The following is a 24,238-nucleotide window of genomic DNA, read 5'->3' as shown; positions in this document are numbered from 1 at the left end:
ATCATACTGAATGAGGAAAAGCTGGGAGCATTCCCTTGAAAACTGGAACATGAGAAGGATGCCCACTTTTACCTCTGCTGTTCAACACAGTACTGGAAGTCCTAGCCAGAACAAGCACACAAGAGAAAGAAGTAAAAAGCATCCAAATAGGAAAAGAGGGAGTCAAGCTATCTTTCTTCACAAATGATATGATTCTGTACTTAGAGAACCCCATAGTCTCTGCCCAAAGGATCCTAGATTTGATAGTTGACTTCAGTAATGCTTCAGGATACAAAAATCAATGTATAAAAATAAGTAGCATTTCTATATACCAGTAATGTTCAAGCTGAGAGCCAAATCAAGAAAGCAATTCCATTCACCAGGGAGGTGAAAGATCTCTACAGTGAAAATTACAGAACACAGCTGAAAGAACTCAGAGACAACACAAACAAAGGGAAACACTCCTTGCTAATGGATAGGAAGAATCAAGGAAAAATCAATGTCATTAAAATGGCCATACTGCCCAAATGATATTTAGAGATTCAATATTGTTCCTATCAAAGGACCAACATTTTTTGACAGAATTTGGAAAAATTATTCTAAAATTCACATAGAACCAAAAAGCCCAAATAGCCAATGCAATCCTAAGCAAAAAGAACAAAGCTGGAGGCATCATGCCACCTAACTTCAAACTATATTACAAGGCTCCAGTAACCAAAACAGCATGGTACTTGTACAAAAACAGACACACAGGCCAATGGAAAAGGCTAAATAACTCAGAAATAAAGCCTCACATCTACAAAAATTTGATCATTGACAGAATTGACAAGAACAAATAATGGGGAAAGGACTCCCTATCAGTAAATGGTACTGGAATAATTGGCTAGTTGTTATGCATAATATTGAGACTGAACCCCTTGCTTTCACCATATGCAAAAAACAACTCAAGATGGATTAAAGACTCAAATGTAAAATGTAAAAGTGTTAAAACTCTAGAAGAAAACCTAGGAAATGCCATTCTGGACATAGGCCCTGGCAAAGATTTTATGAGGAGACCTCCAAAAGCAATTACAACAGAAGCAAAAATTAACAAATGGGACTGAATTAAAATGCTTCTGCACAGCAAAAGAAACTATCAACAAAGTAAACAATCGACAGAATGGGAGAAGATACTCCCAAACCATGCATTCAACAAAAGTCTAATAAATAAGGAACAACGCAACAAGCAAAAAAACAACCCCATTTAACAGTGGGCAAAGGACATGAACAGACACTTCTGAAAAGAAGATATACGTATGACCAAGAAGCATCAACATCCCTAATCAGTAGAGCGATGCAAATCAGATCCACAGTGAGATACTATCTCATACAAGTCCAAATGGCTCTTACTAAAAGTCAACAAATAGCAGATGCTAGTGAGATTGTGGAGAAAATGGAATGTTTATACTGTTTTGGGAATGTGCATTAGTTCATCCATTGTGGAAAACAGTGTGGAGACTTCTCAAAGAACTTAGAACTACCATTTGACCCAGAAATTCCATTACTGGGTATATACTCAAAGGAATATAAATCATTCTGTCATAAAGACACATGCACATATATATTCAGGGCAGCACTATTCACAGTAGCAAAGACATGAAATCATCCTAAATGCCCATCAGTGTTGGCTTGGATAAAGAAAATGTGGTACATAGCCACCATGGAATACGATGCAGCCATAAAAAAGCAGATACCATGTTCTTTGCAGCAGCATGGATGCAGCCGGGGGCCATTATCTAAAGCGTATTATCAGAAGAACAGAAAACCAAACATGGCATGTTTTCGCTTATAAGTGGAAGATAAATGTTAAATACACATGGACACTATGAAGGGAAAAATCAACACCAGGGCCTGCGTGAGCAGAGAGGGTGGGAGGAGGGTGAGGATCAAAATACTACCTATTGGGTGCTATGCTCGTTATCTGGGTGATGAAATAATCTATGCACGAAACCCCTATGACATGCAATTTATCCATGTAACAACCCTGCACATAAACTCCAAAACAGAAAATAAATGAGAAAACAGTTCTACAGTCCCTAAACAATGTATTTTGGGATTTAAAGTTTTTCAAATTTTAATCAGTAATATGATTCATCTATGGCCCATAAGGAAACACGCCCAGCAGGATTCTGGGCTAACCCCTAATTAAGCATATTTCTATTCCTATAGTGAAAGTTATGCACAGCTGCACAAATTGGGTACTATTATAAATAGACTTCAGTTTACTCAGGTTGAGTTTTGTTGACTAGGGAAAAATTCTGATTTTAAAGCTTTTTGGATTAAAGAACAGTGAATTGGTATTGAGCATATATCTATCTATGGCTAGATAGAGAAATAGATATATAACTTAGGTCAGTAATTCCCAGCACATATTAAGTGCCATATATGTTAATTTCTACTGTTTTTGTCACTTAAATTATTATTTTAGTTGATGGGATGAAGAGGAACAACGAGTTTTGTCTTTTTTCTTATTGAAATTTTCATTTATACAATTTAGTCAAGTATTCTTTTTCTTTCACAACCACATCTTTTTTTTAGAAATTGTTTCCTCTTTGCATGATTTAGACTTAATCCAGCAGGAATGTCTTGTTAACCGCTGACATCTAAGAAGAGCCTTTAGCCACAAATGGCTGGCCAGCTTCTAAGTTAACATGGACCAAGGCCAAGACGTTTGTAGAGCTGTAATCAACTATAATAAAATTTGTTTTTTTTTTTATGTTTGGAAAGTTCGGATTACTGTGTCATCTTCAGTTTTAAAGACTTATCAATAGTTTATCTCTCTTCCTATTCTCATATTAGGGAACTGTATTAGAAAAATATGATTTTGAGATATTAATAGTTCCTCAGCACCCTTTTTTCCCAAAAGGTTATTAACCACCCCCATCATTCTGTCCAGATTAGCACTGTGTTGACCTTCCTAATCTCCCTAACCTTTATATACATTTATAATTCAAGTATATTTATAAATTAAATAATTAAAGTAGAAAAAAAATCAAAGCTTCAAAACAATAGATGTTCTCAAATGTAAAATTTGATAATTGGACCACATAGTAATATCCTTTTGTTGCTGTTAATAGAGAGGTGGGATATTTTTCCACATTGATTTATTAGTCGTATCTCTTCTTTGGTTAATGCTATTGGCTTACCTTCTTTGCCCATTCGTCCAACAGGTCTCTTAGAGTACCCTTACTAATTTATATGAACTGTTAAAATGTTTAAAATATTGCCTGTCATCTTACACAATTTTTTTCCTCAATATACCTGAAGCATTATTTTTAAAAACATAGAGGTTTACACATTTTTTGTTCTGTCCATCAAGCTTTTCATCTTTCCCTGACATACATTTCTAGAGGTAGAATTGCTAGAATCAAGGGATTGAATTTAAGGGAGTTGCAGTGACAAAGCCAGCCTTTTGAAAAATATCTTTGTAGGCGTTCTGCAAAAGGAAGAGGAAAAATGTACACAGGTCTATTTTTCTTAGAATAATGCTTAGCATTTAAATTACACTCTCATAAAAGGCTTTTGAATATTTTCTTCCTCTGGGATATAAAACAGTTAACATCATGTGAGCAGTAAACGCTCTTGATGTTGATGTCTGTTGCTTTTACCCCAGCAAGCTTTTCTCTGGGGAGAGTGCTGCGGATTGTTGACTGGGAGCCCTGGCCAGGCTCCTTACCATCTGCTCTTCCTCACTAATCAGCAACTCAACAAGGAAATGTGTGTTAAAACTTAAGGTGGAATGCTTTCTAAAAATCTTGAGGGTGAAGATACTGAAAACAATCCACCATATAGTCGGGGCAGTGAATTTTTTTGTCGGCTTGCTTTCAGTTTATTTTATAAACTGTTGAGATGCTTCCACTTTGTTTTGCAGATAGCAGAAGAGGTGGCCAATCTTGCCTGTGGCCACCTTAATAAGTCAGTGATTAGAGATGAGTTTTTATTCCTGGTGCAGTCAGTGATGTCTACTGAGGGAAAATCAATGCTCCTAGGTAGCCTTTCCGTCTTAGCTTATGGTCTTACTACACACAGCAATTGTTATATTGTTTGCCAGTATCCTCTAACCCCTAAATCTATAGTATCCAACACCATAGCACTAGCCACCTGTGGTTATTTAAATTAAATTAATTCAGTCCCTTGGTCACACAGGTCACATGTGGCTAGTGGCCGCCATATTGGAGAGTCTCCATACACAACATTTCTGCCACTGTAGGAACTTACCACACGTTTCCTGATTTTAAATGCAAATTTCTTGGCATTCTTTTTTTAACTTTCCTTTTATTTCAGAGGAGGAGTTCATCCTTTCCAAAGTGATCTTTTTCCTCATAAACTGATGGGAAGCAATGGATTGTACCTGTCCCTCCTTCCCTGGAACGTCCTTTCTGCCTTGCATTATTCACCTTCTCTCTATTCCACTACTGCCTTCCACAAAGCAGGCTCATAGGCCACTACCGTTTCCCTCCTGCTCTTCGCCAAATTTTTCTAGTAAATAGTCTGTATACCTATTATAGCCTGTACAGTTTCTCACCACTTACTCTCCAGCCTTTATAACCTAGATTTTAACTTCATTTCTGACATGGTGCCGAAACAGCGCTCATAAAAGTTACCGGCAGCCTTCTGATTGTCAGCTCCAAACAGCCCTATCTCAGTCCCCTTCTTCTTCAGCATGGAAAGAATTTGATGCCGTGGGGAGGTCTTCCTTATAATTCTTTTCCTCCTTCACTTCTACAGTTTAAAGGGGTTCTGTTTTGGCTGTGTTCTCCTGATTCACTTGTTCAGTCACTTCCACCTCCCATCTTTCATCATCACCCACTGTTATGTCAGCGCAATTCTGGTTTTCTTACATTTCCATTTGGTTACCCATGGCTCTAGTGTTACCCAGATTCGGAGAATTCCCAAATTCAACATCTCTAAATCTGGTCTTTTCCCTGAACTCCAGATCAAAAGGTCCAGTGTGTGTTGGACATCTCTGTTAAGATTATCCTGCCTCCATCTCAACATTAAGACATCTGGGCATGCTTTTTTTCCCTTATTTCTTTATATATGACAAATTATACCAGCATCTCCCAAACCGTGACTTTTCCTCACTGATTCCATTTGTTGGCCTTAGCTAGCATGTCTGTTTTATCATTGTGATATTAGTAGTTTCCCTGGCCATCCCTTACTCCTAACCTTCCCTCTGACCCCTGTTTTAGGTCTGGAACTATTTTTCTTTGACCTCAAATATTCTACCAGTACTCGTGCTGTTACTTCCATTCTTTCTATTCTTCACGCACGTTGTTGCCAGACAGATTTCCTGAAGGCCATTAAAAACTACGTATACACAATGCAAACGTGTAATAATTAAAATTAATAATACCAATTTAAAATAAATATTCCCATCGTTCAAAAGTCAAAATATACCAAAAGGCACTTAGTGAAGAAACTCTTCTCCCGCTTGTGCCCTTGATCTTCTCTCGTGCAGTCTTCCCAGCAGGTAGACATGGCTACCAGTTTTATTTTGTATTTTTCAGAAAAATTTTTCTGTGCGTACAAGTCCATATATATGTTATATGCACAGAAATTTTCCTTTTCTGCAAATGGTAGTATATGAAATATGTTTTTTCTACTATCCTTTGTGTGTATTTCTAAAGAATATATCTTGGTGATCTTTCACAGAGCTCTTCATTCTTTTTTACAGCTGTATACAATTCTTCTGTGCATGTACCGTAATTTATGTAACCAGCCCTCTCTTGATGGGCATTTAAATCATTCCCCATCCTTCACTGTTGTAAACGCTGCTGCAGAGAAAATCTCTTTGATAAGTCATTCTGCTCTTATGCAAGTATAAGCAGGTCACTTGTGAGGGTCACTGTGAGAGCCTGCTGTTTCTGCCTGTTCATTTACTGCTCTGGACTCTCCACTGCCCCTGTGCTAGTGCTTTGCTTCTTTTGTACCGAGTTGCAGTTGCTTCAGCCCACTCTTAGTCCTTCATTCAGAAGCCTTCAGGGACTCTCCAGTGGGAGTAGGTCTGTCTCTGCCCCATCAGTGTGGGGGGAGGAGCAGGCAGTGCAACCCACCACAACAAACTGTGGGAGCGCTTGCGGCTTGTGGCTGTTTCCCGTGTTCCCCCGGCACGTCCCTCGTGTTCCTGTCGCCTTGCTCTGCACGCAGTGCTTGCCCTTTGTTGATCACCTTCCTTCCAGATCCACTGCATCCTTTGAGACTGCGCTCACAAGCCACCACATCCATGAAGCTTCCTTGATTCCTGCTCCCTCCTGCTAAAAATAATCCAGCCTTCTACTGAGGACTGTCACACAGCATATCTTTTTCGGTGCTGGATTACATTTCAATGTCTGTGCAGTTCTAATTTAGCTAGTCGTTAGTAATGCCCCAGACACAAGGATAGATAGTGCCTTGTTTTGTCATCCCCCCCGAAGTGTCTTAACGTGGTGTCTTGTAATGAATGAAAAAGAACAATATTGAGTCTATTCTTTCATGACATGATGGGTTGAAGAAATACTTTTAACTCAGAAATCACCATTCTTGTGCATTTCAGCTATTATTTTACATTAAAAATGCCGTTATTCTTCCTCCTAGCAATATTGTAAGAGCTTACCACCACAAAGTCTTGCATTCCTAGTGACTGCTCCTGTGACTTCCTAGAAACAAGGGTGCTATTCCATTCCTTATTTATTCTGTTGCCATCCAAAAGCATTGATAGGACTAATTATGGTTCATATTTCAGTACCACAAGACCTTAATATGCAATTTGGAATCATGGGTCTCTTTTTATTATGTCTGTTTTTATTATGAGATTGATTGCTTGTCTGCTAACTTGAATTTTAATTTACAAAAAAGTGAGTAAAAATTATTAATAGAATCAAACCTCTCCAGTGAAGTTTTGGCTATAGCGACCTTAGAGAGTAGAGCAGTAATCTCCATGCATTTGAGAATGCGGTGGGTCCAGGGTACCCAGTGTTCAGACTGGGATGTCACTGAAATATGGTCTCTCTGTATGATGATCTTTTTCCCTGTGCTAATAGGTTTTCGAAGAACCCTCCATCAGCCTTTTTGCTCTGGAACATTGTGAGGGAAGAGAGTTACATCTAGAAGAGGCTGTGAACTCTGTTCTGAACAAGGACCTGCACTTTTACACCCAGTCTGTGTGGGTAAAAAGTGGACTGTAAGTATGGGAGAAAGGCTTGGTCGGGTTCAGTCACTGGTTTAAGACAGAGTTGCACAGCTGCAAACCAAGTCCACTATGTAGTAGAAGCATTCAGGTGGTCTTGACGAAGAGCTCTTTGGGAGAGAAGGACCGCCATAGATGATCAGAGCATATGTCATAGAGTAGGTCAATCAGATGACTTTACCCCGTTGAACTGACTTTCTTTTCAGAAGAAATTTCAATATCTCATTGACTTCGGTTAAGACCGTTTTCTACTTAGGCACATGACTGCCGGCAAGACAAAGTGTGCTGGTGTTGTTTGATTTAATAGCTTGTGTATTCTAGAGCAGTCCTCCACGCTTTTCTGTGGACTACCTACCAGTATTGTTTCTCATTTAGGTTATCAGTCAGTCAGGATAGATCCACGGGTCTTTGCTTTTACAAATTAGAAAGCTGCCTTTAGAAAAAAAATTAAAATTGTGATACAAATATTAGATATGAATGTGAATATTTAGGAGAGAAATGGTGAGAAGCCTGCAAGTGAGGGGCCTTGGAGTTGAAGCTCTGTTTGCTTCCTGGAAAATCTGCCTCTAAAGCCATTTCTGAAGAGTCTCGCATGTGAAGTAGCCCCCCCTCCTGCTCTGTTAGTGTCCCAGTACCAAACGTCAAGTAAAACAATGCACGTAACTCGTGATGATTAATACAAAAATGGCTTTAAAAGTTTTTCTGTGGCTTTGAAATTCTGTGATAATCAGCTCTGCTTAAGTATCTGTGAATAAAGAAAGAAAAAACCAGTAATGTAAGTGGAGTTGAAAATTACACTATTGCAATAAATGGCTTTTATATTACACACATGTATAATAGCTTAAATTTTCTTCTACAAAGCATTTTAAATGGTTTGATGTTTATTCAAACAAATGGATTTATTCTGTCTAAGCATAAGGTTCCAATATATTATTTACCAATTAACTAAATCCATTTGAACTGAATTTCACATCCCTGTGATACAGATCTTTCACAACAGTTTAATACAGTTCTTTCCTTTACTCTTCTGAGTGAAACTGATGTTTGACTCACTTCTGAAAACTTATTTTTTCTGGAATCCTGGTGCCATTTTATCTTGACCTTCTTAGTTCTTCTCTTTGGCTTATTCCAAATTCTCTTTAACAGAACACGGAGGCTGCCTAAGGATTTCCCTAGGTTACAGGACACTACTTACTGTACAGCTCACTTCCCTTAGGGACAAGTTGGGTTTGGTTTATTTTAATCCCCATGCTATGCCACATCTTTGGACTGCGATGATGACAGCCATGCTTAAATGTACCATCCCACACAGTTTTCCAACTGTGGAGTTCATTTAAATCAATAAATAATTAGGTACGTTTTCCTAAAATCTTGCCTAGATTTTATAACTGAAACTTCCCTGCCTGTTTAAAGAATCTGTGGCTGGAGAGGCGGCTAAGCCTGTCCGTGGTTATGCTGACCTGCCTCTGCACTGTCTGGTTTTTTAGATTTGTGTAGGCAAGGATGGGGTCAAGAATGGGCCATTCGTCTTTCATCTCTCCATAATTTGGCCAACTCTGATCCCAGTTGTGGGGAGCAAGGGGAACTTTTCTTAGTGGTGGTCAGGTTGAGTCAGTCATCTCTACCCAAGCTTTCATAGTTCTAAATACATCAAGCTTTCCTCAGCTCTTCCCTTCTCCCCACGACTTATGCACAAGTTGGTATCTTTTCCTGCAGTACCCAAAGTACTAGTCCCTAAGGAATATTGCACTTGGTCAGTTTTAGAAGTTTCTATCTGTAAACTCGAGGGGCTGAAGTTGCTGCCATGGCAGCACTAGCAACCCTTTGTAGCTTGTCCTAAACCCCGGGCGGCACTGTTCCTGAGCTCTGGTCCATCTGACTGGCAGACTGCCTTGCTTGCTGCTGGTGCTCTCTGCCTCATCCACAAGGTTATGCCTCCCTTGATGCAAGCCAGGACAACCTCTGCCCCAATTCCAGGTGCTTTATCAAAACATAGCAAGGCAGCCGCTCATCCCTCATCCTCCACACACTTGCTTAAAGCACTGTGTTCACTGACTTGGAGTCAGTCCTGCTGAGAATTTCAGGTCCTCTTAGTGACTCCGGAGCATTAGTCATCAAGCTTAGTAATCACCTAAAGTGGTGCTCGGCAAACTGTCTCTGTCAAGAGCCAGATAGTCTTTTCAGTTTGTGGGTCATCTGACTGTGTCGTAATATGAAGTTGCTATGGTAGTACAAGAGCAGCCGTAGCCAATCCTTAAAGCAATCGGCATGACTGTGTCCCTTAAATAAGTCTTGAGACTCCAGACACGCCTCCAGTGTACTTTTACACACTTAAATACAGCCAGGGTCGAAGGCAAGGGTTTGGGGGAGGATTTTCAAAGAGCTGGGCCTCGAAGCAAGAGTGTGATAGAGAACTTCTGCTGACAATTCTAAGTAGTCCTTGGTGGCTTCAGGGAAGCTGTGGAGGGAGGAGTGGAAGAAGATATGTCTTTAGGGTTTACTGGAGCCCCACCTGGAGCCCCTGAAGGACATGTGGTAATGACTATAGGGGCAGAAGAGTGTGTTTCTGCTGGTTAATAGGAGGTTATGGTCTGCCTTTGAATGTTAAAATGCTGTGAAAAAAGTGTTTTCAGAGGAATATAGACTTTGAGAGATGGAGGAAACCTTGCATTCATTTTGGAAGAAGAAACCAGCATTGTAATTGGAATCCAAATATTCCGAGTCTAGGCCACTGGGCTTTCTACACCTCCCTGATTTTCGTTAGGAAAAAATGTGCAGTTTAAAAAATCTGCAAACCTACAAGTTTATGAACCCTATAAGGCAAAGTGCAGATATTTTTGATGAGATATTGCTTTTTTTGTTTTGAAGTACACTGCTTTTTTCTTTCTTGTTTTCATAGATGGATAGCTTATGAAGGATCCAATTTCTTGGGAAGACAAATCCTACTAAGGCCTAATGAGATCCCAAACTGGACAGCATTCAGCAGATGGAAAACAATTGGTTCCCTCCGTCCTATGAAGCAGGTAAGGAGAAAAGAACCGTAAGACTCCGAATAGCTTGCCTTTGTGGTAGAAACATCATAAACCACAGCATCTGAAATAATGGCCATTTAATTTAGCTTTCCATTTACGTGGTAGGAGGAGTGAATTAGGATGGGGATATCTTACATATTTTGACCAATTTGTAAGATTTTATCTAAACTCAACATTGGGTTTCAGTTTTCAGTCCAAAGCCTCATTGGCCATGTTCTCTTTTCACGGAAAACTAAGATATTGTCAGTTCTGTGGCAAACCTCGGTAACAGGAATGAACTTTGATACTATACTAGTTTAACTTTCTAAGCATTTGGATATTCCCCTTCCTACTTATATAATACTCAGGATCCTGGCAATTTAATTAAAATAGTATTTATTGCACACCTACTGCTTGTCAGTCTTCCATTCAAAAGCTTCCCACTGCACTTGGAATACAATATGCCCTCCACCCGCCCTTGCTTCTTCAGCCTCATCTCTCACATGCTGCATCACATGCGTCAAAGTACAGAGTTGCTTTCCCACTAAGACTTTCAACATGGGCTGCGCCTCTGTGTATAGTTCTTCCTTATTCTTTGACTACTCATCCCTGTAAATTCTACTTAAGTGTCAGGTCTTCAAGAATGCCTCCCCCACCTTCTCTCCCAGTCTAAATTAGATCATAAAAACCTGGGGTTCTTTTTCTACAAAAACACTGTGTGCAGTTTATAACCATAGCATTATGGCTGGATCAGGGTCCTTCCCAGTCCAGAGAAAACCCTGTGAAGCCAGGGGCTGTGAGTGTTTTGCTCATTGCTCCACCCCTAGTGCCTGAAACAATGTCTGGAGTATTGTAGGTGCTCAGGAACTATTTGTTTAATGAAAGTGAATATATTAGTGGATGGATGAATGGTATTATGCAAAGTATAATGGAAACTATAAAGATAGATGTGATTTCTGCTGATATTATTAGAGCTTACATTTTTTGTTGGGCAAAACATGTCCAACTCAAAGCAGTAACATGAAATGCAAAACAATGCATAATTATCCAAAAGCCACAGGCCGTCCCTGGTTCAGAGAAGGGAAGGATCAACATGTGTAGTAGTGGGGACGTTTCATGGAAGGTGGAAAGCCTTCCATGACACTGTTGGTGACGGCCCATGGATGCGCCATTGGTACCTTCGTTAATCGCGTTAGAACACTTTCTTGCTTTATTCCGACAACAGTCCTTTGAGGCATGAATTATTATTCCCATTTTCTAGTTGGAATAATAAGGCTCTGAGAGAATACAATTCCAACTAGAAAATGGGGATGATTCCTACCTGTCAATAAAAGTACATTGACAAAAGTCATCCAAGTGTCAGAACCAGAATTTGAACCCACGTCTATTACACTTTAAAACCTGTTCTTTTTTTTTTTTTTTTTTTTTTTTTTTTTTTTTTTTTTTTTAAGGTGTGCACTTTATTCAACTGGTCTCAAGTCAGTGTACAGGTAAGCCCTGGCTGCCTCCACCCACTCCCAGGGAGACCAAAAGCCTTCATACATCTCGAGGGACAAAAAAGGGGTAGCCAGAGGCTAAAATCTTTCAAAATAAAACAAAATAAAAAAAGTATTAAGGCGAAATTTAAAAATTTTTTTCATTACATAATTTACAACAAAAGCAATGCTGTTACCTCCCGTGTGGACTTGGGAGAGAACTGGGCCATTCTCCTTAGAGAGAAATGGGGTGGCTTTTGGGAGGGCAAGGGACTTCCTGTAACAATGCATCTCACGATATTTGGAATGACTTAAAAAAAAACAATGTACACAATCAAGTCCTCGGCCACATTGTAGAACTTTGGGGGATGCTCGCTCCAACCGACTGCTGTCACCTTCACCGTTCCAGTTTTTAAATCCTGAGTCAAGCCAAAAAAAATAACCAAAACAAAACAAAAAACAAATAAAGCCATGCCAATCTCATCTTGTTTTCTGCGCAAGTTAGGTTTTGTCAAGAAAGGGTGTAACGCAACTAAGTCACAGTCCGCCTAGAAGCATTTGCGGTGGACGATGGAGGGGCCGGACTCATCATACTCCTGCTTGCTGATCCACATCTGCTGGAAGGTGGACAGCGAGGCCAGGATGGAGCCACCAATCCACACTGAGTACTTGCGCTCGGGAGGAGCAATGATCTTGATCTTCATTGTGCTGGGTGCCAGGGCGGTGATCTCCTTCTGCATCCTGTCAGCGATGCCAGGGTACATGGTGGTACCACCAGACAGCACTGTGTTGGCATACAGGTCTTTGCGGATGTCCACGTCACATTTCATGATGGAGTTAAAGGTAGTTTCGTGGATGCCACAAGATTCCATGCCCAGGAAAGAAGGCTGGAAGAGTGCCTCAGGGCAGCGGAACCGCTCGTTGCCGATGGTGATGACCTGACCATCGGGCAGCTCATAGCTCTTCTCCAGGGAGGAGCTGGAGGCCGCCGTGGCCATCTCCTGCTCGAAGTCCAGGGCGACGTAGCACAGCTTCTCCTTGATGTCACGCACGATTTCCCGCTCAGCTGTGGTGGTGAAGCTGTAGCCGCGCTCGGTGAGGATCTTCATGAGGTAGTCAGTCAGGTCCCGGCCAGCCAGGTCCAGACGTAGGATGGCGTGGGGGAGGGCATACCCCTCATAGATGGGCACAGTGTGGGTGACCCCGTCACCGGAGTCCATCACGATGCCAGTGGTACGGCCAGAGGCGTACAAGGAAAGCACAGCCTGGATGGCCACATACATGGCTGGGGTGTTGAAGGTCTCAAACATGATCTGGGTCATCTTCTCACGGTTGGCCTTGGGGTTCAGGGGGGCCTCAGTAAGCAGCACGGGGTGCTCCTCAGGAGCCACACGCAGCTCGTTGTAAAAAGTGTGGTGCCAGATCTTCTCCATGTCGTCCCAGTTGGTGACAATGCCATGCTCGATGGGGTACTTCAGGGTCAGGATGCCTCTCTTGCTCTGGGCCTCGTCACCCACGTAGGAGTCCTTCTGACCCATGCCCACCATCACGCCCTGGTGCCTGGGGCGCCCCACGATAGAGGGGAAGACGGCCCGGGGAGCATCGTCGCCCGCAAAGCCGGCCTTGCACATGCCGGAGCCGTTGTCGACAACAAGTGCAGCGATATCATCATCCATGGTGAGCTGGCGGCGGGTGTGGACGGGCGACGGAACGGCAAGGGCGAGGCTTTGTGCTCGCGGGGCGGACGCGGTCTCGGCCTTAAAACCTGTTCTTAAGCAGCCGCACTCTACTTTCCCTCAGGCTAGATCAGCACTTAGAGAGAACCACCTATTTCAGGCACTGAGCTGAATGTAGCCTAGTGGATCTAAACGCTGGTGCCGATGCTCTGACCTAACACTCGTTTAACCCTTACTTAAATGTAAAATAAATGCTCGCAATAAAATATTCACCTAAGTGGTCTTCTCTAGCCCTCTTCACATGCACATGTGCGCACACACAATGCTCATCCCACCACTTGTGAGTTCTGTTGGTTCAAATCCTGGCTCTGCCATTTGTAAGCAGTGCAACCTGGTGAATGACTTCATTTCTTGGCACCTCAGTTTTCTCACTGGTGAAGCAGGGATCACACTGCTTACATCTCATTGCTGTGACAGTTGAATAAGATAATGTATATAAACAGTCTGATATGGCACTGGCTCATATTACTGTGGTAATACACTCATTTTGAAAGTTGTTTTTTTTTTTTTAATTCACAATGTCCCTTGAAAGAATCAGAGATGTTCATTTGAACGATTCTGAAACATTAGTGGCTTTCCTGGAAGAGAGTGTGTGGTACAGGATCTCGGGACCTTTACTTATATCTTGCTCATTCCCTACTCCTGACATGTGGGATGGGGAGTAAGCCCACTGGAAAGCCATTGGCAGAAGCAGAGTAGAGGTAGGAATTCAGTGTAGCTTTTACTAACTACATAATAACGCTGACCCTCTGTTGTTAGGGACTTTAGTAGTCAAGTTCAACACTGAAAACCTGTTCCTCATTTTTGAATGGTGGTTGCTTGTTAGGGAAGAAGGATGTCCCTGCCTATTGTTCAAGATTCTGTGGTAAAGGGTAAAACAGCCACCTCCATTGCATTTGCTGAGGAGTGATTTACTTCCAATTATGTGGTCAATTTTAGAGTAGGTGCCATGCGGTGCTGAGAAGAATGTATATTCTGTGGATTTCAGGTGGAGATTTCTGTAGATGTCTATTAGGTCCGCTTGGTCCAGATCTAAGTTCGAGTCCTGGATATCCTTGTTAATTTTCTGTCTCGTTGATTTGTCTAATATTAAAGGCGGAGTGTTAAAGTCTCCCAATATTATTGTGTGGGCATCTAAGTCTCTCTGTAGGTCGTTAAGAACTTGCTTTATGAACGGAAATCATAACAAACAGTCTCTCAGACCACAGGGCAATCAAATTAAAACTCAGAATTAAGACTAACTCAGAACCGCACAGCTTCATGGAAACTGAACAACTGGCTCCTGAATGTCAACTGGATAAACCATGAAATGAGGGTGGAAATAAAGATGTTCTTTGAAACCAATGAAAACGAAGACACATCATACCAGAATCTCTGGGACACATTTAAAGCAGTGTCTAGAGGGGTATTTATAACAATAAATGCTCACGTGAGAAGCAAGGGAAGATCTAAAATCGGCACCCTATCATCAAAATTGAAAGAGCTGGAGGAGCAAGATCAAAAAAACTCAAAACCTAGCAGAAGACAAGAAATAACTAAGATCAGAGCAGAACTGAAGGAGATAGAGACACAAAAAACCCTCCAAAAAAATCAATAAATCCAGGAGCTGGATTTTTGAAAAGATCAACAAAATAGAATAGATCACTAGCCAGTTTAATAAAAAAGAAAAGGGAGAAGAATCAAATAGATGCAATAAAAAACGATAAAGGGGATATCACCACTGATTCCACAGAAATACAAACTACAATCAGAGAATACTACAAACAACTCTATAGACATAAACCAGTAAGCCTGGAAGAAATGGATAAATTCCTGGACACTTGCACCCTCCCAAGCCTAACCAGGAAGAAGTTGAAACCTTGAACAGACCAGTAACAACGGCTGAAATTGAGGCAGCAATAAATAGACGACCAGCCAAAAAAAGCCCAGGTCCAGACGGATACACAGCCGAATTCTACAAGACGTACCAAGAGGAGCTGGTACCACTCCTTCTGAAACTATTCCAAACAATCCAAAAAGAGGGAATCCTTCACAAATCATTTTATGAGACCAACATCATCCTGATACCAAAACCCAGCAGAGACTCAACAAGAAAACAAAACTTCAGGCCAATATCCAATATGAACATAGATGCAAAAATCTTCAGTAAAATACTGGGAAAGCGACTGCAACAGCACATCAAAAAGCTTATCCATCACAATCAAGTAGGCTTCATTCCGGGGATGCAAGGCTGGTTCAACATACGCAAGTCTATAAACATAATCCACCACATAAACAGAACCAAAAACAAAAACCCCATGATTATCTCAATAGATGCAGAGAAGGCCTTCAACAAAATTCAACAGCCCTTTATGCTAAAAACTCTCAATAAACTAGGTATCAAAGGAACATATCTCAAAACAATAAAAGCTACTTACAACAAACCTACAGCTAATATCATACAGAATGGACAAAAACTGGAAGCATTCCCTTTGAAATCCGGCACTAGACAAGGATGCCCTCTCTTACCACTCCTATTCAATATAGTATTGGAAGTTCTAGCCAGAGCAATTAGGCAGGAAAAAAAAAAATAAAGGTATTCTATTAGGAAAAGAGGAAGTCAAATTGTCTCTATATGCAGATGATATGACTGTATATTTAGAAGACCGTTCATCTCAGCTGAAAATCTCCTTAAACTGATGAGCAACTTCAGCAAAGTCTCAGGATACAAAATCAATGTGCAGAAATCAACAAGCATTTCTATAAACCAATACTAACAGAGAGCCAAATCATGAGCAAACTGCCATTTACAAATGCTACAAAGAGAATGAAATACCTAGGAATACAACTAACAAAGAATGTAAAGGACCTCTTCAAGGAGAACTAGAAACCACTGCTCAAGGAAATAAAAGAGGACACAAACATGGAAAAACATTGCATGCTCATGGTTAGGAAGAATCAATATCATGAAAATGGCCAGACTGCCCAAAGTAATTGATAGATGCAGCACTGTCCCCATCAAGCTACCAATGACCTTCTTCACAGTACTGGAAAAAACCACCTTAAACTTCATATGGAACCAAAAGAGAGCCCACATAGCCAAGACAATCCTAAGCAAAAAGAACAAAGCCAGAGGCATCACGCTACCTAATTTCAAACTATACTACAAGGCTATACAGTAATCAAAACAACATGGTACTGGTGCCAAAACAGATACAGACCAATGGAACAGAACAGAGACCCTGGAGGCAACACCACACATCGACAACTATCCAATCTTTGACAAACCTGACAAAAGCAATGGGGAAAGGATTCCCTGTTTAATAAATGGTGTTGGGAAAACTGGCTAGCCATGTGCAGAAAGCAGAAACTGGACACCTTCCTGACACCTTACACTAAAATTTAACTCCAGATGGATTAGACTTAAACATGAGACCTAACACCATAAAAACCCTAGAAGAAAACCTAGGCAAAACCGTTCAGGACATAGGCATAGGCAAGGACTTCATGACTAAAACACCAAAAGCACTGGCAACAAAAGCTAAAATAGACAAATGGGACCTAATTAAACTCCAGAGCTTCTGTACAGCCAAAGAAACAATCATTAGAGCAAACTGGCAACCAACAGAATGGGAAAAAAATTTTTGCAAACTACCCATCTGACCAAAGGCTAATATCCAGAATCTACAAAGAACTAAAACAGATTCACAAGAAAAAAAAAAACCCATCCAAAAGTGGGCAAAGGATAGGAAAAGACACTTTTCAAAAGAAGACATATATGAGGCCAACAAACATATGAAAAAATGCTCATCATCACTCATTATTAGAGAAATGCAAATCAAAACCACATTGAGATACCACCTCATGCCAGTTAGAATGGCGATCATTAAAAAATCTGGAGACAACAGATGCTGGAGAGGGTGTGGAGAAATAACACTTTTACACTGTTGGTGGGAGTGTAAATTAGTTCAACCATTGTGGAAGATGGGCACTTCCTTAAGGACCTAGAAATAAAAATTCCATTTCTATTCTAGGTCTATTCCATTTCTATTCCACACCATTACTGGGTGTATGCCCAAAGGATTATAAATAATTCTAGTATAAAGACACATGCACATGAATGTTCACAGTGGCACTGTTTACAATAGCAAAGACCTAGAACCAACCCAAATGCCCATCGAGGATAGACTGGACAAGGAAAATGTGGCACATATACACCATGGAATACCATGCAGCCATAAAAAATGAGTCTGTGTCCTTTGTAGGGACATGGATGAATCTAGAAACCATCATTCTCAGCAAACTGACAAAAGAACAGAAAATCAAACACCGTATGTTTTCACTCATAGGCGGATGTTGAATGAGAACACATGGACACAGGGAGGGGAGGATCACACACTGGGGTCTGTAGCAGGGGGCCAAAGGAGGGACACTGAGGGGGTGGGGAGGTCGGGGAGGGATAAGACGGGGAGAAATACCAGATGTGGGTGATGTGGGAGATGGAGGCATCAAACCACATTGCCATGTATGTACTTATGCAACAATCTGACATGATCTGCACATGTACCCCAGAACCTAAAGTACAATTAAAAAGCCACCTCTACTTTTACAAGGAAGTTTTTTTTTTTAAACCAGAATAGTATGCTGTTTTCTTTCATTGTGCTTTAGGAACTACCTGATTCCTATTCGCATTAACCATTTAATTTCAAAATAATATTTTAATAGATTTTTCCTGTTTATTTAGGTCACAGTTTTGAAATGCAACAAAGGAATTCTGAGTTCCTAAAACAGTAGTTTGTGGGTCACATTTAAATTTGTGGTAAGATTATTGGTACTGCTTTAGTTCATATTCTTGTTTAGAAATTCAGGACTAATTAAAATGTGATCCTCTTTAAGGCTGGGAGTTAGGAAGTCACTAAGGTACTTAGAATGAGTATCAGTGTTTTTAAGTATAATTACAGAGGAGTCAGACTACAAATGTGTAATAAGGGTAATTAGTACCTTGCTTGAGTTAATTGATTAAAACTGATGTTTGGTTCTAAAGTAATTGGAACACTGTCATCTGTGAAGGTCATGCCTGTTTTTACATGTACAAGGTAATGAAAATGTAATAAAAATATACTGAAGTCTCAAGAATAATTGCAGCGGGAGATCAGGCTAAGTTACAGGCATTTACGTATGGTACTGCTGCACTGTTAATGTTGGAAGTAGAGACTTGAAACATTTAAAACATTTTGCCAAGTAGAGGGCTTGTTCACCTACTTTAAATGGCCAGATAATTTGTTCTTCTAATGGCTTATAAGAAGAGAATGTGTACTTCCTTAGGAAGCCTTACTTACCAACATTCTGTTGGCCTCATGTTGAGCTATCAAAAGTTTCAAAAACAGGAGACTGTTCATTGGTGCTCTTACCATATGACGATGCTGCATTTACCTAGCACTTACGTTTTTTGGCATGAAAGTGCTCTCTGAAGAGACCATTTGTTGTTACTCAGCCAAGGTTCTAATTGGGATGGCAATGAGATGACCAAAGGTGGGGATGTTGGGTGTCCTGGAGGCCTAAGTCATAGGGCTGAAATTGTTGTGCTTCGATTATGTGCCCTGCCCTTTCATTGTCTTACACCTCCACCTTTGGAATTGTCTCTTATTCCCTGTGCCTAAGAGCAACTAGTGCATTTCAGCACAGGTCTGAGAGCATCCTGATTAAGAGGAATCTGGCTTCTTTACATCTGTGTTCACCTTATTTGCAAAACTAGGGTCATACTTGTACTTTCTTAAAAGGTTTTTGTGGTTATTCTAACAAATAACATAATGGCACAGAACACATTTAGCATGCTGCTTACACATACTATGTGTACAATGAATATTAGCTCTTCTTCTTAGAGGCAGGTCCCAGGTTTAATATTTTAAAGCTTTTTAAGTGTATCTTAAAGCTTCCAGGCCAAGGAGATGAAGTCTTTTGTTACCCAATTTTTGAATACCTGAGTATAGTCATTAAACATATATGGTCTCTACTTTTGAAGAACTATAAAGGTCTTATGTAAACAGAGTAATCACAGCTACAGCTACTAGGGCCCTCCACTATCTGGGTTTTTCAAGACCTCCAAGCCAACTTCCAGCATGTAGGCTTAGCTTCACAGTACGTCTGATTACTTGTCTTTCTGAAGTTGCTAGAAAATCCCTTGTAGGTAATACCTTACCCTTGTTCTAACTCCCCTACCTCCCTCAGCACAGCTGGGACACACTAGTTATTGAATGAAACTCATCAAGTCCCGAATTCTTTACTGCCCCACTCCTCGCCACATGGGATTCTAATGAAAGAAACTTTTGTCATTCAAAAGGGCACTTTTCAAAAAATGTGAGAGATTGTACAATTTAAGCTTTGTGGTCCGTGGGCTAAGAATTTACCATATTAATGTATGCATATTTACAAAAGGGAGTAAGAGTGAAACTGATCATAACTAAGATCGTTATTTCTCACCTTCCCTCGCAGCTTTCCTCCTGTAGAAAGATTCACTTCCAGATTCAAAAGTTTATTTCTAAATGGCTGTTTCTCTCCTGTCATAGCCTGCAGTGTACATCAGAATAAAGAACCGTGCCATGGATGAATATCTGACAGTCACTGGAAATCTAGCAGATACCAGGGCAACATCTGTGTGCCTTTCTCCCTATAGTGGAAAGAATACTCAGATCTGGCACTACGGCCGAGGTATCTTTAAATCCAAGGTAAGCAATCCCACTGATATGGTATACCACTTTCCATTCAGTTTCTTTTGAAAACTAGAATTTTGTCAAACTAGCATGATATAACAGTGTAACTTCATAGAAACAGGTGTTGATTATAAAAATACTGCCATGTATATTATTAAAATATTCAAATAAAATTGACTTAATTTTTTGATCTAGAAAATCCAGTTTCAATTTTTAGGTAAACACAAAGGTCATCACATACTCTGGATATAACTAAGTGATTTTTTTTTTTTACAACCAGTGGTATAAGTCACCAGATCTAATATTGGACAGTGTGCTTTTGTAAGTTACTTGATGGCCCTGATACAATCAGCTGTCTCTGTGATTCTAAATATGTGGAAACTCAAAATACACAATGAAGTAGCAGTAGAAGAAAGCTGTTATTGGAAAATAACCCCCTCCGTTATGTTTAATGCACTGGAAATAGAACCCTAGTTTAAAAACATTAAGTCTGTGTTTTATTGTGTCACCAGTGGATTACTTACTTTTTCTCATGCTTCAAAAATGAGAAGCATTTAAAAGTAATTATTGTCGGATATCTTTAGCCCATCATCCAATGTTTTCATAAGAAAACCAAGCTCAACATAATACATTTTACGCAAACAGGGACTTAACATTTAATTCCAATCCAGCAAATCTTTCTGCAACATCTGTTGTCAGATGTAGCCATCCTGTTAAAAACAAGTACCTCTATTTCAGTAGGTTTATTTCTCTACCGTCTCCTACCCACAGCCATAAAGAAGACATTCAGAAGGGCTCGCTGAAATTATACTATTTAGTATTGTTTTTAGATAAGACACACACACTTCATGTCTATGATTTGTTTACCTAAAAAGAAAAGGGAGGAAATTCAACTTTAGCAAACATAGTACTGCCAGTTAATCATTTCTTAACCCTTTTAGGCCAGTGATACGTGTCTTGATGTGATTGGTGGCCGAGACACACCTGGAGCTAAAGTAGCTCTATGGACTGAACACGGGCAATTCAGGCAGAAGTGGAGACTGAATAAAAACGGAACTATCAGCTCTTATCTCAGTGATCAACTTGTCCTTGATGTTAAAGGTGGGCCTTTGATGACACCCAATTCTGTGTCCCTGGGTATTAGTTTCAGTTCCAGATGTCCTCATTCTGGGTAAAGGACATCCTTATAAGAGAAGTGTTAAGTCATTTAAAATTATGCTTGAAAAAAGTCAAGATACACAGTTATACAAACAAAACAACCAGCAGCAAAACCCAAACAACAAAGCCGAGGGTTTTTGTTCATTAGTACAGTTGTAAAACTTTCATTTGCTACATGAACTCAGAACAGTTCTAAATTTGAAGCACCATAAACCATAAAATGAATGTCATCTGTTTCTTAGAAACATACCTAGTTTTTTGCCAGGAATTGCTATGGCCCTTAAAAACCCTCAGCTAGAATTTATGGTAGGTATCAATTAACCTTGTTTTTGAATTCAGCAAGGTCAGGGCCAATATTATTCATGGCTGTTGCTTTAATTGGGTTAGTCACAGTTTTGTTGGTGCAGAAACAAAAACACAGTACCTGACATTCAGCCAGCGTTCTCTCAGAGCACTTTGCTCTGAAGAATTGCATTGTAAGGCCCCACTTACACAATCATGTATTATGCCTTTTAATATTTCAATTTGAGTCATAATAAGGTCCAATTTGGGTGAATAATGGCTAAGCCTGTTGAAACTCAGCTTCCCATTTCAGACTTCTTTGTAAATGGCACATTAATCCACTGAAAGGGTGAGCGGAACAGAAGCTTGTGAAAATTGTGAATTGCTAAGCACCGGCCTGAACAAATAATCTTTTCTTTTGGAATTTCTGTTTTAGGAGGAAACTATTGTGACAAGACTCATGTAATTGTAAATCAGCCCCTGGAGGGAGAAGAAACACAGAAATGGGACATTGAAATATTGTGAGAGAACCACCGTCCCTAGAAAGAGCAGAGGAGGAGGAGACTCGCATCTGTCATTGTCTTGTGGATGTGGAAAGGAAGCTACTGTCTTCACACTCCTGGATCACTGAGCAGAATGAACATTTTCTCCAACATCTGAGACTATCGCTCTTAACCATGGAAAAGCTCAAAATACTCTTGCCATTACTCAGTGTTCCTATGAAGAAAATATGGTGATGTCTGGGAAAGGTTCTATTCGTGATCTCCAGCTGTGGTGAGCAAGTTTCCTAAGTGTGTATTTTCTCTCCTATCCACCAAACGTGAATCCTCCTCCTGATGTATTGAACACTGCTGATGCTGTTATCCCGTATTGTTTATGACTAGCCTACCTAGATGCTTGTCTAAGTACAAAGCATACAGAAACAGATTCCTATAGGTCGAGTTATACTTTTGCAAACAGATGAGTAATTTTTTACCAACATCTGAAAATATATTAAGCCTTCCTACATAAACTTTAAGGTTTCTATACTGCGGCTTTATAACTAGCGCACCTTGTAAGTGTTTATACTTGTAACTAAGCCCAGGCAGGGACCTCAGCTTCTTTGGAATAAGGCACAAGTAGTGAAGTGTTTTCTGCAGCCATTATTTCCTCAGTCTTTCCAACTAAAAAAAGTACAAATATCTAAGGCCGAACTTGCACTCTTATGTATTAACCAAGACATCCCTTTAGGTGACAAGACTCCACGACAGTGGTTGCCTGTCTCTCTGCTGACACTTGATCCTAGAGTTAAGGAGAAGCATCATTTCTTTTTTTTGGCCTCAAGAGAAATTTCAAATGTCCTAATTAAAACGAAGTAGCATTTGAACCTCGACCTTACCATCTTTTCAAGTAAATGTAGAGTTGATTTTTTATCTACTAAATAATGGAAACCTCAGTTTTTTCACTCCCATTTTAAATAACTTTTATGCCAGTAAGGTAGGAAATTGCTTTGACTTAGCTTCCAATAGTCATTACCACCTTTTACTGCACAATTCACAAGCAGTTTTCCCTGTTGAATTGGATTGAAACTTCCATTAAGACAACTTTCCTTTTATCCCCAACTTTCACCCGAAAGCAGAAAAATGCTCTATTTTTATTTAAAAAAAAAAAAGATTACATTCTTCAATGATATTTTTTTAAATATTAACCTATATGCACTTTAGAATGTAAAATAACAGTGACTATTTTAAACTCAAAGACCCACTATTTTATTTTTTATAGACTTAGTCTTTCCATGTAAATATTGAGTTTTTTCTTCCTTCAATCCCAGGCTTTTCTCCATCTTGTAAGCAGCCTCTGTAACTCCCTTTTGTCCATAGGTGTTAAGTGCCTCTCATCTGTGGGGCAGTATTTAATAAAATTTATGTTACAGGATAACTTTAATGGGTGGGGGCTTGTCTATACACAAAGGTATGTATATTTTCATTGTAAAAAAAAAATTTTTAACTTTTTCTTCATTGTGTTAATTGTTTAAATTGTTTCTAGAGCCAAAGCTTTTTAAAGTTGTTTCTTCCAAAGAACAAAGCCAGGTTAACGACATTCAATTCTAAAGGATATATATTGGAATTGTGCCTTTTCTACCACACTGGATTAAATGAACTTGTGAAAATATAGTTTTGTCATTTTCTGAGACACTGGGTAATTTGCTGTTTTCATGTGCCCCTGTTTGTTAGTACATCGGGCCAGCTGAGCACCTGTAACAGGGAGGCCTTATGTTAGGAGAGAAGCAGGTAAGGAAACTTGAATTCATCTTCGCCTCGGCTCAGGTCTTTGCTTTTAATATGTGCATATAAAATAGTCGGCATTTGATTCTGCAAAGGCACTAAACTACTTGGATTAAACATTCTGTCCAGAGGGATAATACCAGGTTTTCCTTTTCCTCATCTGCAGTAAGTTTCAGGTCCTTGACAGAAACAGCTGAACTGTTCCAGATTTGCTTCAGTGCATCCAAATGTGACAAAGGAAAGCGAAGTCCATGAGACTGAAAAAGGATAAATTAATTAGTCAAAATATATGTCACTCTTTATGTCACTGAAGTGGCATTTTCCTGTAAATCTATTCTCAACACATCATTATTTTTGATGCCCTTTCATGAGTATTTTAGATACATTCCCATTTGATAACATAAAAGATGCCAACCTCTGTAATAAAAGGCACCCTA

General features: G+C 39.9%; 3 protein-coding genes across 23 annotated transcripts in view; 1 reads left to right on the top strand and 2 right to left on the bottom strand.

Moving 5' to 3' along the window:
- CRYBG3 (crystallin beta-gamma domain containing 3) overlaps positions 1-23,686 on the top strand; it is a 147,939-nt gene extending 124,253 nt beyond the window's left edge. For both annotated transcript variants that reach the window (XM_017967157.4, XM_002761299.7), the window contains 5 exons: positions 7,041-7,180; positions 10,086-10,209; positions 19,954-20,112; positions 21,039-21,198; positions 21,974-23,686. In XM_017967157.4, coding sequence (XP_017822646.3) covers positions 7,041-7,180; positions 10,086-10,209; positions 19,954-20,112; positions 21,039-21,198; positions 21,974-22,062 — 672 coding nt within the window. In that variant the 3' untranslated portion in view covers positions 22,063-23,686. The remainder of the gene's footprint in view (positions 1-7,040; positions 7,181-10,085; positions 10,210-19,953; positions 20,113-21,038; positions 21,199-21,973) is intronic.
- RIOX2 (ribosomal oxygenase 2) overlaps positions 6,784-24,238 on the bottom strand; it is a 44,640-nt gene continuing 27,185 nt past the window's right edge. For 10 of the 20 annotated variants that reach the window (XM_078358535.1, XM_078358537.1, XM_035282906.3 and 7 more), the window contains one exon: positions 23,843-24,058. In XM_078358535.1, coding sequence (XP_078214661.1) covers positions 23,900-24,058 — 159 coding nt within the window. In that variant the 3' untranslated portion in view covers positions 23,843-23,899. Of the gene's footprint in view, positions 7,932-23,139; positions 23,415-23,842; positions 24,059-24,238 lie in introns of those variants that run through there. The other 10 variants (XM_054249099.2, XM_078358541.1, XM_078358540.1 and 7 more) reach the window with 2 other exon arrangements.
- Positions 12,141-13,430, bottom strand: LOC144576571 (actin, cytoplasmic 1). Its single transcript, XM_078358550.1, has one exon. It carries the CDS (start codon positions 13,346-13,348, stop codon positions 12,221-12,223), a length of 1,128 nt encoding a protein of 375 aa, XP_078214676.1. The 5' UTR covers positions 13,349-13,430; the 3' UTR covers positions 12,141-12,220.

The sequence above is a fragment of the Callithrix jacchus genome, chromosome 21 (assembly GCF_049354715.1).
Source record: "Callithrix jacchus isolate 240 chromosome 21, calJac240_pri, whole genome shotgun sequence".
Classification (NCBI taxonomy): Eukaryota; Metazoa; Chordata; class Mammalia; order Primates; family Cebidae; genus Callithrix; species Callithrix jacchus.
Note: the sequence above shows the minus strand (reverse complement) of the source record. Positions and strands in the feature narration are given on the sequence as shown.

Coding starts and splice junctions, on each gene's coding strand:
- LOC144576571 (XM_078358550.1), bottom strand. CDS start 13,348: ATGGATGATGATATCGCTGCACTTGTTGTCGACAACGGCTCCGGCATG.